General features: G+C 42.4%; 1 protein-coding gene across 5 annotated transcripts; it reads right to left on the bottom strand.

Annotated features, from left to right (window-relative positions):
• Nucleotides 1-311: 311 nt before the first annotated feature.
• On the bottom strand, nt 312-12,019 carry Smim19 (small integral membrane protein 19). Of its 5 annotated transcripts, none has more exons than XM_028782889.1 (4): nt 11,924-12,019; nt 9,131-9,269; nt 7,009-7,137; nt 312-1,116 (listed from the first exon to the last, which is right to left on the bottom strand). In XM_028782889.1, the coding sequence occupies exons 2-4, from the start codon at nt 9,262-9,264 to the stop codon at nt 1,026-1,028; spliced, it is 354 nt and encodes a 117-aa protein (XP_028638722.1). In that variant the 5' UTR covers nt 9,265-9,269; nt 11,924-12,019; the 3' UTR covers nt 312-1,025. The 5 variants fall into 5 exon arrangements, with proteins under 5 accessions (XP_028638722.1, XP_028638721.1, XP_028638725.1 ...); XM_028782888.1 differs by having other exon boundaries at nt 11,869-11,983; XM_028782892.1 differs by having other exon boundaries at nt 7,013-7,137; nt 11,869-11,983.
• Nucleotides 12,020-12,080: the final 61 nt, after the last annotated feature.

The raw sequence follows: 12,080 nt of genomic DNA, 5'->3' as shown, positions 1-12,080 counted from the left end.
GTCTTTTAGCTGTTTGCTTTCTAACAGGCTGTAGGTGGTCTGCATTAGCGAGTCATAGTTCAGGGATCGTCTGTTAACTCAGAAACACTTAAAGCAGACTGTGACCTGTGTCCTCCTGTGGTTCACCTCCTCCTGTGCTGTCTCCCTCTGCTCTGGTTTCCCTAGAGACCTTTGTACTCACCAAGACAGTAGGACTGTGTTTTTCAGATTGAGTTTCAACTTGCTTCTACCACTACCTCCAACCAGCTTTTGTAAGAATAAACGTGAAACACTGGGTTTCCATTGTATAGTACAGAATGGTGCGAGGCAGCTGGGTGTTCAGCAAAGCTTTAAGCAACAGAAGACACTGCTGTAACCATCAACAGGGATGGGGAAACCATGGGAACGTGAGGGGCCGACAGCAAGACGGAGACTTCTCCTTGTCTAACAGCATGGCCTCAAGGAGCCCTAGGAAGGCAAGGGAAATGTGGGATCAGAAACAAAATAACAGCTTTGGGAATACAATCAAAGGGAGACAAACCCAGATACAGAAAGTATCCACAAGTAGCAGCTGGGATAAGCTTCATGGTGCAGAAGAGACTGTAAGGTTCCTCGTGTGTCATACAAGTCTTGAAGGAAAGGTCACTCAAAGAGCCAGGAACAATCGTGGAAGCAACACAAATTAGTCTGCTACCAATGTTAAACAGACTACATCCTAAGAGCAAAGTATCCCAACAGCTAGAGTTTCATGTTTTAACTCTATAAAAATATTCTAAAGTGACATTAACTCTAGGATTCTTGCTTCCAAAGACACGCTTGTATGTTTCACTGTATCCTGAAGACATCACTGACCCTCAAAAGGGCAAGTCTCCATCAGTGGTCACAAAGCATTTCCCTTCTAAGATGTATTTTTGCGTTTATGAAGAAAGTCCTGGAAGAAGAAACAAATGAAGGCTTGGGACAGGGGCACAATAGGCCGAGCTTTCTACATGCCGTTCATGATTTTGTAGAGGGATGAAGGACTTGTTTCTCATGCCGCATCACAATCACTTCTGTTGCTCAGTCTGAAGTTTCATTCCAATGAGAGCTGCACACTGTCGGCCTGGCTTTGTGGCTGTTGATACTCGTACTTTCTTGCTATGAAAAAATAATGACGAGAAAGATGAAGCATAAAATCATTACGAGCTAATGTCACTAAATCACATTAAATCATGATACTTGGTAAGAAATTAGAATTAAACATCTGGTTTTCTCTATGAAAGTTAATTATATTCTAAAGCCTTCTAATTTCAACACTATATATATATATATACACATATATATATCTTATATTTATAATTATTATTTAAATATCAAGATCATTCTGAACTTTAAAATATAAAAAATAACTGAATAACCTATCAAAAATTTTAATTTCTTTCTTTCTTACTACTTTTTAAAAATATATTTATTCTTTGAGATTGTCATCCATCCACACATACACATACATGGATACAATGTATTCTGATCAGAGCTTTTGTTCTTTCACGCCATCTTCTCCCAGACTCCTTCGTCACTGCACATTTTCCCTTCCAACTTTGTGTCTTTTTTTTTTTAAACTCAGAAAGTCCATCTAGTGCTTTCAGTATATGCATGGTAGTGGGACCACCCATTGAGCCATAGGTAACCGACCAGGGACCATTTCCCTGAAAGAAACTAACTCTACCTCAGCAACCAATAACTGTTTCTCCTCTGTCAGAGCTTCATGCATCCTCTACCCACCCAGCCTGGAATTTTGACTGGTTTGATCTTGTACAAGAAACCACAGACATATGTGCAACATTCTGTCCCATCTCAAAAACACTATGTTGCAGTTCTTCTTTAACCTCTGGCTGTTACTATCTTTCCAGCCCTCTTCCTTCCTCGATGATCGCTGAGCCTTGTGGGAGGAGGTGGACAGAGATGTCCCTCACAGGACTGAGCTCTCAATAATAACTTATCTCAGCACTTTGATAGTAACATCTTTTTGTTTTTACTGTATTTAACTTAGAAGCCTATAGACTTATTGAACATAAAGGTCACCACTATTAACTAGAAGCCAAAACAAATACACAATTCTTCTTACTAGAAAACCATTCAGTAAAGAAAAACTATCTTAAGGCGAACCTAGAGATGGTAAAGCTAAAAAGATCTGTGAATTCCATTCAACTATTTAGCTTTAAAACTTGCAACTTCTTCCTTTATGTTGTTTCTAGCCAAAAGAGACATGATTCTTGTTTATGCTACTTGGGGTAAATACAGATTCTTATGCCCTATAGCTTACATGTTGGGAATGCAAAACCAGTCCTGAACAAAAAAAAAAAAAGTACTACAGGACATATTACCATATCTAATTTCAAATTAAACGAGGGTCATAGTAATAAATATAGTGTGCTATACTGGCACAAAAACAGATGCACAGACCAAGGGAATAGAACTGAGGACCCAGCTATAAGTCTACACACCTATAACCACTGAATTTTTGTCAATAATGCAAAAAATCATACAACAGGTGTGGTGGTTTGAATATGCTTGACCCAGGGAGTGGCACTATTAGGAGGTGTGGCCTTGTTAGAGTAGGTGTGGCCTTGTTGGAGGAAGCATGTCACTGTGGGGTTGGGCTTTGAGACCCTCCTCCTAGCTGCCTGGAAGCCAGTTTTCTCCTGTTTGCCTTTGGAACAAGATGTAGAACTCTCAGCTCCTCCAGCACTATGCCTGCCTGGATACTGCCATGTTCCCACCTTGATAATGGACTGAAACTCAATTGTCTTGGTCATGGTGTCTGTTCACAGCAATGGCAACCCTACCTAAGACAATGGGATTAAAAAGATAATAGCATCTTCAACAAATGGTGCTGAGAAAACTGGCTTTCAATGTGTAGACAAGTAAAACCAGTTCCTTAATTCCCACCCTTCACAAAACTCAACTTCAAGGTCTTCAACATAAGACATGATGCCCTGAAACTGCTCGAGGAAAAAGCAGTGTGCTTCGGCTTACAGACTCGGATGACAATTCTGAATCAGACTCCTACGGCATAAGAAAGAAGATCAACAAAGGACAAATGGGGCCTTGTGAGACTTTTATACAGCAAAGGAAACTGTCAATCAAGTGCAGAGGCAGCCCACAGAGTGTAAGTAAACAACTGTTCTCTATTCATCTGACAGGATTAGTGGCTAAAACACACAAAGAACATAGAAAAGAAAACATTAAGAAAATCAGTAATCCAATGTAAAAACAGGCTATGAGACTGAACAGAACTCATAAAAGAATTACAAATAGCTGGTAAATGCTTTAAAAAGTGCTCAAAGTCAAGGAATTGCATATTTAAATTGCTGTAAGATTCTGTCTCATCCCAGTCAGAGTGGCCACCATCAGGGGTACAAATGACAAATGGATGTGGCTAAAGGACTCTTATACACAGTTGGCGGGAGCGTAAACTATTGCCACCACTCTCAAAGAAGCTAGAAATAGAACTGTCATACGACCCAGCTACAGCACTCCTAGGCATGCACCCAAAGGGCTTTATATCCTGCTACAGACACACCAGCTCATCCATGGTCACTGCTGCTCTACTGAGAATAGCTATGGAACACACTCTACCTACGTGTCCATCAACAGATGGACAGTGGGAATGTGGGACACTTACAAGACTGCATGTTAATAGTGAAGGAAAACAAAATCATGAAATCTTCCAGGAAATGGACAGAAATGGAAGAAATTGTTATATTTAGTGAGGGAACTCAGGTGCAGTAAGACAGATGTCACATGTTCACTGTCAAATGTGGATCCCAGCTTCAAATGTTTTGCTATGTGTATTTGGCTTGGGGCATAGGTAGAAGCAGCGAACCACAGAGTCTCTTCTGGGGACGATACATTAATAGCTGGTTAGCTGAGGGAGAATCATTCTTTGAGAGGATGGCCACTGGAAGGTCACCTGTGCTCTAATGGACAGCCATTACATGTACATACAGTCAGCAGTAGCTTAACTTAGTGGGGTTCGTTGGGTTTGTGGGTTTTTTTGTTTGTTTGTTTTTTAGAAGAGAACTTGAGGCTGTACAAGGAGGTATTGAGGGAGATCTATGGGTGTTAGAGAGGAATGGGAGGTACATAGTGAGAGGAACTAGTTAAGGTCCATTTTCAGTCTGAGCTGTGTTCAGATCCCAGAGAATCCAGATAAGCAGGAGGCACCGACATCTACCTTTCCTAGCTGGTGGCTTGCACCTGCGTGTTTAGGGTTGAAAGTTCAAGGAGACTGCTCCTCGCCTGAGCCAGTATACCAAGAGAGGAGAGGATTAAGAATGCCCCAAGATATTCATTAGCTAAGGCCGCGTGTGGAACCAGTCCAATGGGGATATGGGGTAGAAAACAATACTGCGGCACTAGCAACATAATATTTCTTTAAAGCGCTCAGCCAATGAGAATTAAAAGGGCAAAGAACTGGGACAGGGGACAGACAGACAGACAGACACACACACACACACACACACACCCCACTGTTTTGTGCCGAATAGGAACCACAGCCACTTTCGCCTTCTGTACCGGCTGGCTTCCAGTTTCTGCAAACTGAAAATAGGTAAGTCTTGCTTTTGCTACTCTTGAGACTCTCCTGTTCTTATTATGAACTATGGGAGATTTTTCTCACAGTCTGGGAGATGGTCCAGCTCCCAGGATTGCTCTATTTGGAAAGAGAAGCCCTTGGTCTCTGAGAGTCGAAGATGCATCTTGTCCCACTTTTGGGTGGACGTGTGCCATTCCTCAGCCTCTCCTAACACTTTGAATAAGACCTAAGAGGATTTTATAAAGAACTGAAGCTAAGTTAACTTGTATGTACCCTTCAAAAAGTGATGAGAAAGATTCAGTTTAAAAGTCCAGGATGCCCTGCCTTGTTTACCACCTCCTCATTAAAATGAAGACTTGGAGCAGCAGTGTGCAGGGCTCTGGGATTGTCTCGCTATGCCTTCCTATTGCTGTGATAAACACTATGGCCAAAAGCCACTTGGTAAGGAAGGGTATACTTCCTTCAGCTTAGTCTACAGCCCATTACAGAGGAAGTCAAGGCGGAATCCTAGAGTCAGCAACTGAAGCAGAGACCAGGGAGGTTAATCACCCTTGCTGAAGAATTAACAAAAAGCTCAGAAACTGATGGTCCATTACGGACTATAGGATAGAAAGGGTTGATGGCTTCATTTCCAACTTCCTTTTGTAACTCTAACTATAACCATAATTAGCTAATAATAAGACCAATACATTTTTTAAAAAGGAGAATAGAATTTAAGAAATGAATCATTAGGGTCCATTTTCAGCAGGAGGTACATTTAGGAACAGATAGGCAAAAAGCCCAAGGCCCATCTTCCTCCCTAGCAGCTGGTGCCTGCTTGTCTGGGAGCTCCAGGGTCATCTAAGAGCTGAAATAGCTGGTAGCCTGCTACATAATGGAGCCATGAATCAAAATTAGATATGGCTCTATGTCCTGACCAAACAGAGTGGGGAATTTGGTGAGGGGAAATACTAAATACTGGGAAGACTGTACCTCCCTAAAAAATTCATCTAATAAAAACTAAAACCACAACTGGAGACATGGAACTCTCTGCTTTGTGGCCAGTCAGTGTGCCAGCCATTTTTCCCATCTGCTCAGCCTACCACCTTGCCTCCGTAATACCAAAAATAAGCCTGTCTCACCTTCCGTACTTACTCTGCGATCCCAATACTCTTATTATGAAGTGAGGATGAAGTGTCTCATAATATGATCATACTTCATTGTATTCATGAATAAAATTCTCAAGAAAGAATTTTTTTAAAACTAAAATAAAAAAGAACAAAATAAAAACCACAACCCACCATCTCAAAGGAAAACAAAAAAGCAGCTGTCCAGTCTTTCTACATGAAACTGCAAACGGCAATCAAGAGGTATGTGAACTCAGTGAGCTGGCACACGTCTCTGTGCCTGTGTCAACACACACATACACACACACACACACACACACACACACACACACACACACAGAGGTTATAGAGAGATAATAAAAGAAGTGTTGTTTGTTTGACTTTACAACAATGTATCACTTGCTTGATGCTACAGAAAATACCTAACAAAAGTAACTTAAGGAAAGCAGAGTTTATTTCGGCTCACAGTTATAGGACGCAGTCCATTAAGGCAGGGAAACACGGTAGTCCTGCTGAGAAGCAGTGAGCACACTGTGTCCTCAGTCTGAAACAACAGACACTCCTACCCAGCCAGCCTTCTCCTTCTCATCTGTCCTTGAGTTCAGCCCATGCCATGATGCCAAGCTACCTTTAGACTAAATCTTCCCAGCTCAGTTAACCTGATCTAGAAAGTCCCTCTAGACCTACTTATAGCTCTGTGTCCTTCGTGACTCTAAACTCCGTAAGGTGGACAGTTGAGATGAACTTGGGATTCTAATATGAGCACCATCTCGTTTGTCCTCCCTAATGTACCATGGAAGTCACGCCCTCATCTCTCAAATATGACAAAAGGCTTCAATGTACATACAGTTGATTTGGGACCTATACAGTTTAAAGTTTGTTTCTTCTTTCTGGTGTACCTGTTACATCAGGGAGATTTTCCATCTGTTCCAACAGTGATTAGTACCACAGGGTATATTAATATTGTTCAGAGATAACTTGCACCTTGATTTCACAGTTCCTGAAAGCCATCTGTATACTACTTTTGGTGTTCAGTTGTTTGACCATTCAGTGTCATCCCAAATGAGGACAAAGGAGGAAAATTTAGAGGAGGAAGAAATGGAGGTAGCAATCGGTGATTACAATCTCCATCATGGCAAACCTAAGAGTATGATCACCTCTCAAGGCCACAGAGAGGCCTCAGACAAAGGAAGGCAAAGGATCTAACAGCCATAATGTTGGGGTAAATCTGTGTCGGGAAAGGTCTGAGTTCTTCTAAACAGCCATGTTTTTTAACCTTTTGTTAACTAAGTGCAATAGAAAAATCTGTGTTCAACACATTACACATCAGCTTGGCGCGGGACACACTTACACACGGGATGTGCGTCCACCTGTTGTCTTAAGCGAATTCTGCTCACTGTGTCATAGAAGCTGGGCTCTGACAACATCTCTTCTGCGGGAGGCACACTAAATATTCTCATAATTTTCCTTTTATTCCTAGAACACAAAAGCCACGTGGGTTTGTTTTAATCATATATGATTGTCTCATGATCCATTAAAAGTATCAATCAAAGCCATCTTGTAAAGTACTGTGACTTCCACTAACATATAAGGCTCTCTGTGGAACTATCACGCCATAGAAGAAGGGGCCACAAAATGAGGCCCTTTCCTTGTGATTCCCCTCAGCTCCTAGGAAAAATGGCATATTGAAGCCACAGTATATGAACAAGGAAGCCATTCTCCTTCCTCTCATGATACCCAAACAAAGACAAATCCCTGGAGTGGGGAATATCCCTGATGTGAGCAGACCTGAGTGTGGAAAATTCATGAAGAAAAATGTTCTTGAATGACACAGTTTCTTGGGATATTGTTTTAGAAACAAGAGCACACATCTCTGCTTTTAAAAGAGAGGTGGGCAGGAGGCGGTAGCTCTTTTGAGAGAAATGTTGTCACATGCAAGTGGGTCCTTCCTCCCACACCATGCCCGCAGTGCAGCCACTGAGAGAGAGCTACACAGCAACAAGGGCAAGCACAAGTAGGCGAGAGATATCTGAGGCCAAACAGAAACTATTTCTGGTGTGTTAATTATTATGAATTACTTAATGACTTTTTAAACCTCAGGAGAGAATGTCCTTAAGTATATACGTACAAACAGAATACTGATTTTCCTCTTTAAAATACACCCTAGCCATCATCATCCTCTTCTTCTTCCTCATCATCTTCATCACCACTGCCACCGCATTATCACTGTCACCACACCAGCACCACCACCATCATCACCAGCACCACTACCACCATCATCAACATACTTAATTCTATTACTGTCTTGCTGGATTGGGAGGAAAGAAGCCAGGAAGAGTTAAAACAGTATTTAAGCTACACAAGAAACTAAGGCAGAAAAATGTCTCTTAAGAATTTGGACCATGCCGGGGAGTGGTGACACATGCCTTGAATCCCAGCACTTGGGAGGCAGAGGCAGACGGATTTCTGAGTTCGAGGCCAGCCTGGTCTACAGAGTGAGTTCCAGGACAGCCAGGACTATACAGAGAAACCCTGTCTCGAAAAACAAAACAAAAAACAAAAACAAAAAAAAAGAATTTGGACCAAGACACATATCAATGACACAAAGATAATAGCCCCATTTCTTGTTTTCAAGGGACTGGTATTTTTATCAATAAAGAACAGAGAAGTAGTGTATGGTTTCTTGTCAACTTGATATATAGCTGGGGTCATCTGGTAAGACAGAACCCTAGTGGAGGAACTGCTTCTATCAGACTGGCCTGTAGGTAAGTCTGTGGGGCATTCTCCTGATCAGTAAGTGGTGTGGGAGGGCCCAGCTCACTATGGGTGGGAGGTCTTAGGCTTCAGAAGACAGCAAACTGGACAAATCATGGAGAACAAACTATAAGCAGTGTTCCTCCATGGTCTCTGCTTCAGTCCCTGTCTCTAGGTTCCTGTCTTGAGTTCCTGTCCTGACTGGCCTCACAGACTGAGGCCCATAAGCTGAAACAAATGCTTTCCTCTGCAAGTTGATGGAAGTTGCTTTCCATCCTGGTCTTAATCAAAGCAACAAGATGTAAATTAACACAAGTGCCATGCGTAAGAAGCAAGGGAAAGGTCAACCGGGTGAGGAGAGGTTGCTATACATGGGCATCAGAGTGTTTTTGCATTTCAGACACTTGGATGAAAAATACTTTAAAGTGTGCTCATTCCAAGGGGACACTGTACCAAAGCTGGTGACAGAGTCAGGTATTTTAGAAGTGATAGCATCAAACTGTAGAGGGACGGGTGTGTTACCCAGAACTGAATATGGGATTTTTCAAATCAAACCTCAGTCACCAGCACCAACATGGTGGAAAGCACCTCTCAGTCCTGGAACAAGATTTCTGAAGAGATATTTTTATGCATTTAATTCAGCTAAAACAAATCAAAACAGAACAACAACAACCAGACCGCTTTAATGAGCGGTATCTTATATGCCCTTATTTACCTCTTGGCATACATGAAGAGACCAAAGCTAACAAGGATAACTATCAAGTAAACATTGGTGGCTTCATTCCAGGCCTCATGGACTGTGTAATCAATAGAGCCGTCGTCAGCCATCACACCATAACTTCCGGCCATGGGATCTGTAAGAAAGAACAGAAGGTGGGGTTGGTTAAGCCGTGTTCACTAACTGCTGTATGGCCCAGAGCTAAGAATAATGTTGTATTTTTGAACAGATACATGTCCTTCATTCCTTGCATGTATTTTTGGGGTACTGGGGGGGGGGTCAAACTCAGGTTATACATATACTAAGCATGCTCTCTATTCTAGGCTAGCCTGCAGTTCCTAAATCGGTACACTCTGATCCTAAATACCTATGTGCTTCAATTTCCCTCAGTATTTACAGAGTCTAAAAATATACTATCAGTTTGGCTCTTTTAAGAAAATGTATACTGACCCAAGATTTAGGTCGTAAAACATACAAAACACAGTATTTTCCCCATTTTTTTATTTTGAAATATTATAGCTCTTACACAAATGTTAAAATGTAAGATTAAAAATATTGCTAAAAGAACTGAATTTTGAAATGATACGGCAGTTTCTAAACTGTAGCTATCACTCAGATGAAAACAATGCGACCCTTCAAAACATAGACCCAGACAATGGCTGGGATTCTGAGACCAGTCTCTCTCGTGACATCAACCTAGAAAAGAACAGGAGCGCACTAGCTGCTCTTCATGTGCCTCCCAACAGGCCTGCATCTCTGGAGCTGGACCAAGCTCTGCCTGTTTACCGAATCTGGCTAAAAAAAAAAAAAAAAAAAGTGATGAGATAAAAAGTTACTTTGCTACACATAATCATGCATTCTTTGGACATTCCCACAGAAAGCAGGGATGATGAACACAAGTGTACCAAACAGGAAGCAAAAGAATAAAGGTTTCTTATTCGCGTTTGGGAACTGAATTTTCCCCTAAGGATGAAGTTCTTCCCTGTGTTGAACATTAGAGGGATGTCTGAAAGCAAGTCAGACAGTTTTAGGGAGTCTACAGGTTTTGGTGTCTGACTGGTCTTCTAAAAACATATTGGTCAAGGAACATAAACAGAATTTAACTATAAAGGACCTAAAACTTTAAGATCTAAATATTAGGGTAGACCTAACTCCTAAATATTAATGACCAGAGCTGTGGGCTTTTGGTTGATTGGGTAGAACAGGATAGGTGACAGAATCACATGTTCAAATCTTATTTTTTCAAATTCAATTCCAGGGGTCCTCCAAACTTTTAAATTTATAGTAGTCAGTCTATTTTAGACCAAGACTTCCAGAAGACCAAACACTAGAAGTGCCTTTAATTTGTGTTACTTTAGACCATTGTAAATGGTCTAAATGATCCTAAAATGACAATAACCACGACCAGGTTTGGTGAAACCTAAGTGTCTGACTGGAGACGTTACAGAGCACACAGACTATAAAGTGTTAACAATCTTAGCCCTCAGAAACTGCGAGTTAACCAATTAGGAAAGCATCAGTGATCAATATGGCTGGGGCCACTAGGATACGGAGTGAGTGCCAATTATTTACCTGACAAATTAACACAATGTTTCCTAACGCCAAGTGGATCTGAACCTGAGCATTTGACAAGACCCTGTCCACCTGCCACTGTGTGAACAATGTACTTTTACCCAGAGTAATCTTGATTACTTCCTACTACGTTACACTTTAAACATACTTAGAAAAAGGTTTTTCTGTTGCTGACCCAGAGTGGCAAAATGTTAACCTGAGCTATACAACAGATTCTATAAAACCATCTATAGTATACAGTAACAGGTCCTGGGATGTATGAGTTACCTTAGGCCCACTGTTTAAAGGATCTGCACTGAAGCTAGGCCTCTCCTGTTAGTCCTGACACCATTAACCCCATGCTTTGTACGACAGTCAGGAATGGCAAGCTGAGTCACAGCGCAGACATGGTACTTTAACCACTCCTCCCACGCACTTTGTGTACTCTAACCAAGTGTGTGGATATGCGCCCTTCCTCCTCAGTCTAAAGTAAAATGTCCAGGGGTTCATTTCAGGCAAGTTAATACTTTCGTGGATAGATGCTAGGAGCGACATTCATGGTTCTTCTGGGAAAACTGACTCCTTCTCTCAGCTGCCCTGTGATGTAATGTTTAAACCATTATTGCATTAGGAAGATGCTAGCTAGATTGAGCTGATTTAAGCTTCAGGTAAACATGAGTATTAAGAGATAATGCCGTCAAAAATGCATCCATCGGGATTTAGTTTAAAGCTGACCTACTTCTAGGTGGCAAAATCCCTTTCAGGCCATCACGAGACATTATCGTTAAGTTTTAAAAGTTTGTCCACTCCGTTCTAGGACTGACCATCACCTGCCCAGTCGCTTGGAACGTTATTTGTGCCTCTCATGTGGAACTTTTGTTATTTTCTCACGGAAATTCAGCCTAAACATAATTTCTAACAAAACCTGATCACCACCGTGAGGGGAAGATTCGTTCTCCTCAAGCAGAAGGGAGCAAGCCTTTCACCCTTTCCTAGAGGACGGAGTACAGCTGAGGCCTGTGGACGGAGTACTACACGTTCCAGTCATTTTTTTTTTTTTGCACCCATCCTGCTTTGACGCACTGCAACTCTGTAACAGGTGACAGTGGTGACTCTGTGATCCCAAGGCCACGGGAACCCGGGAACGGAGGAGCAGAGGCGGCACACACATCGGACGCCCAAACCTGGCCTCCTCCAGCCGCGTCCCCGAGCCTGTGCGAGCTACTCCAGGTGACATACAGGACAGTCCTCCCGCGACGGGCCGTGCACGTTCCCGCCGGCGTCTCTGCGGGCTCCGGCAGCCCGGGGGAACCCGTGGCACGCGGCAGCCGCCCCGCTCGCTCCGTCCGCAGAGATACCCAAGCCGGGCTCTGACCTGCAGCCCGCGGCTGGGCCC

The sequence above is a fragment of the Grammomys surdaster genome, unplaced genomic scaffold, assembly GCF_004785775.1.
Source record: "Grammomys surdaster isolate TR1022 unplaced genomic scaffold, NIH_TR_1.0 919, whole genome shotgun sequence".
NCBI lineage: Eukaryota > Metazoa > Chordata > Mammalia > Rodentia > Muridae > Grammomys > Grammomys surdaster.
Note: the sequence above shows the minus strand (reverse complement) of the source record. Positions and strands in the feature narration are given on the sequence as shown.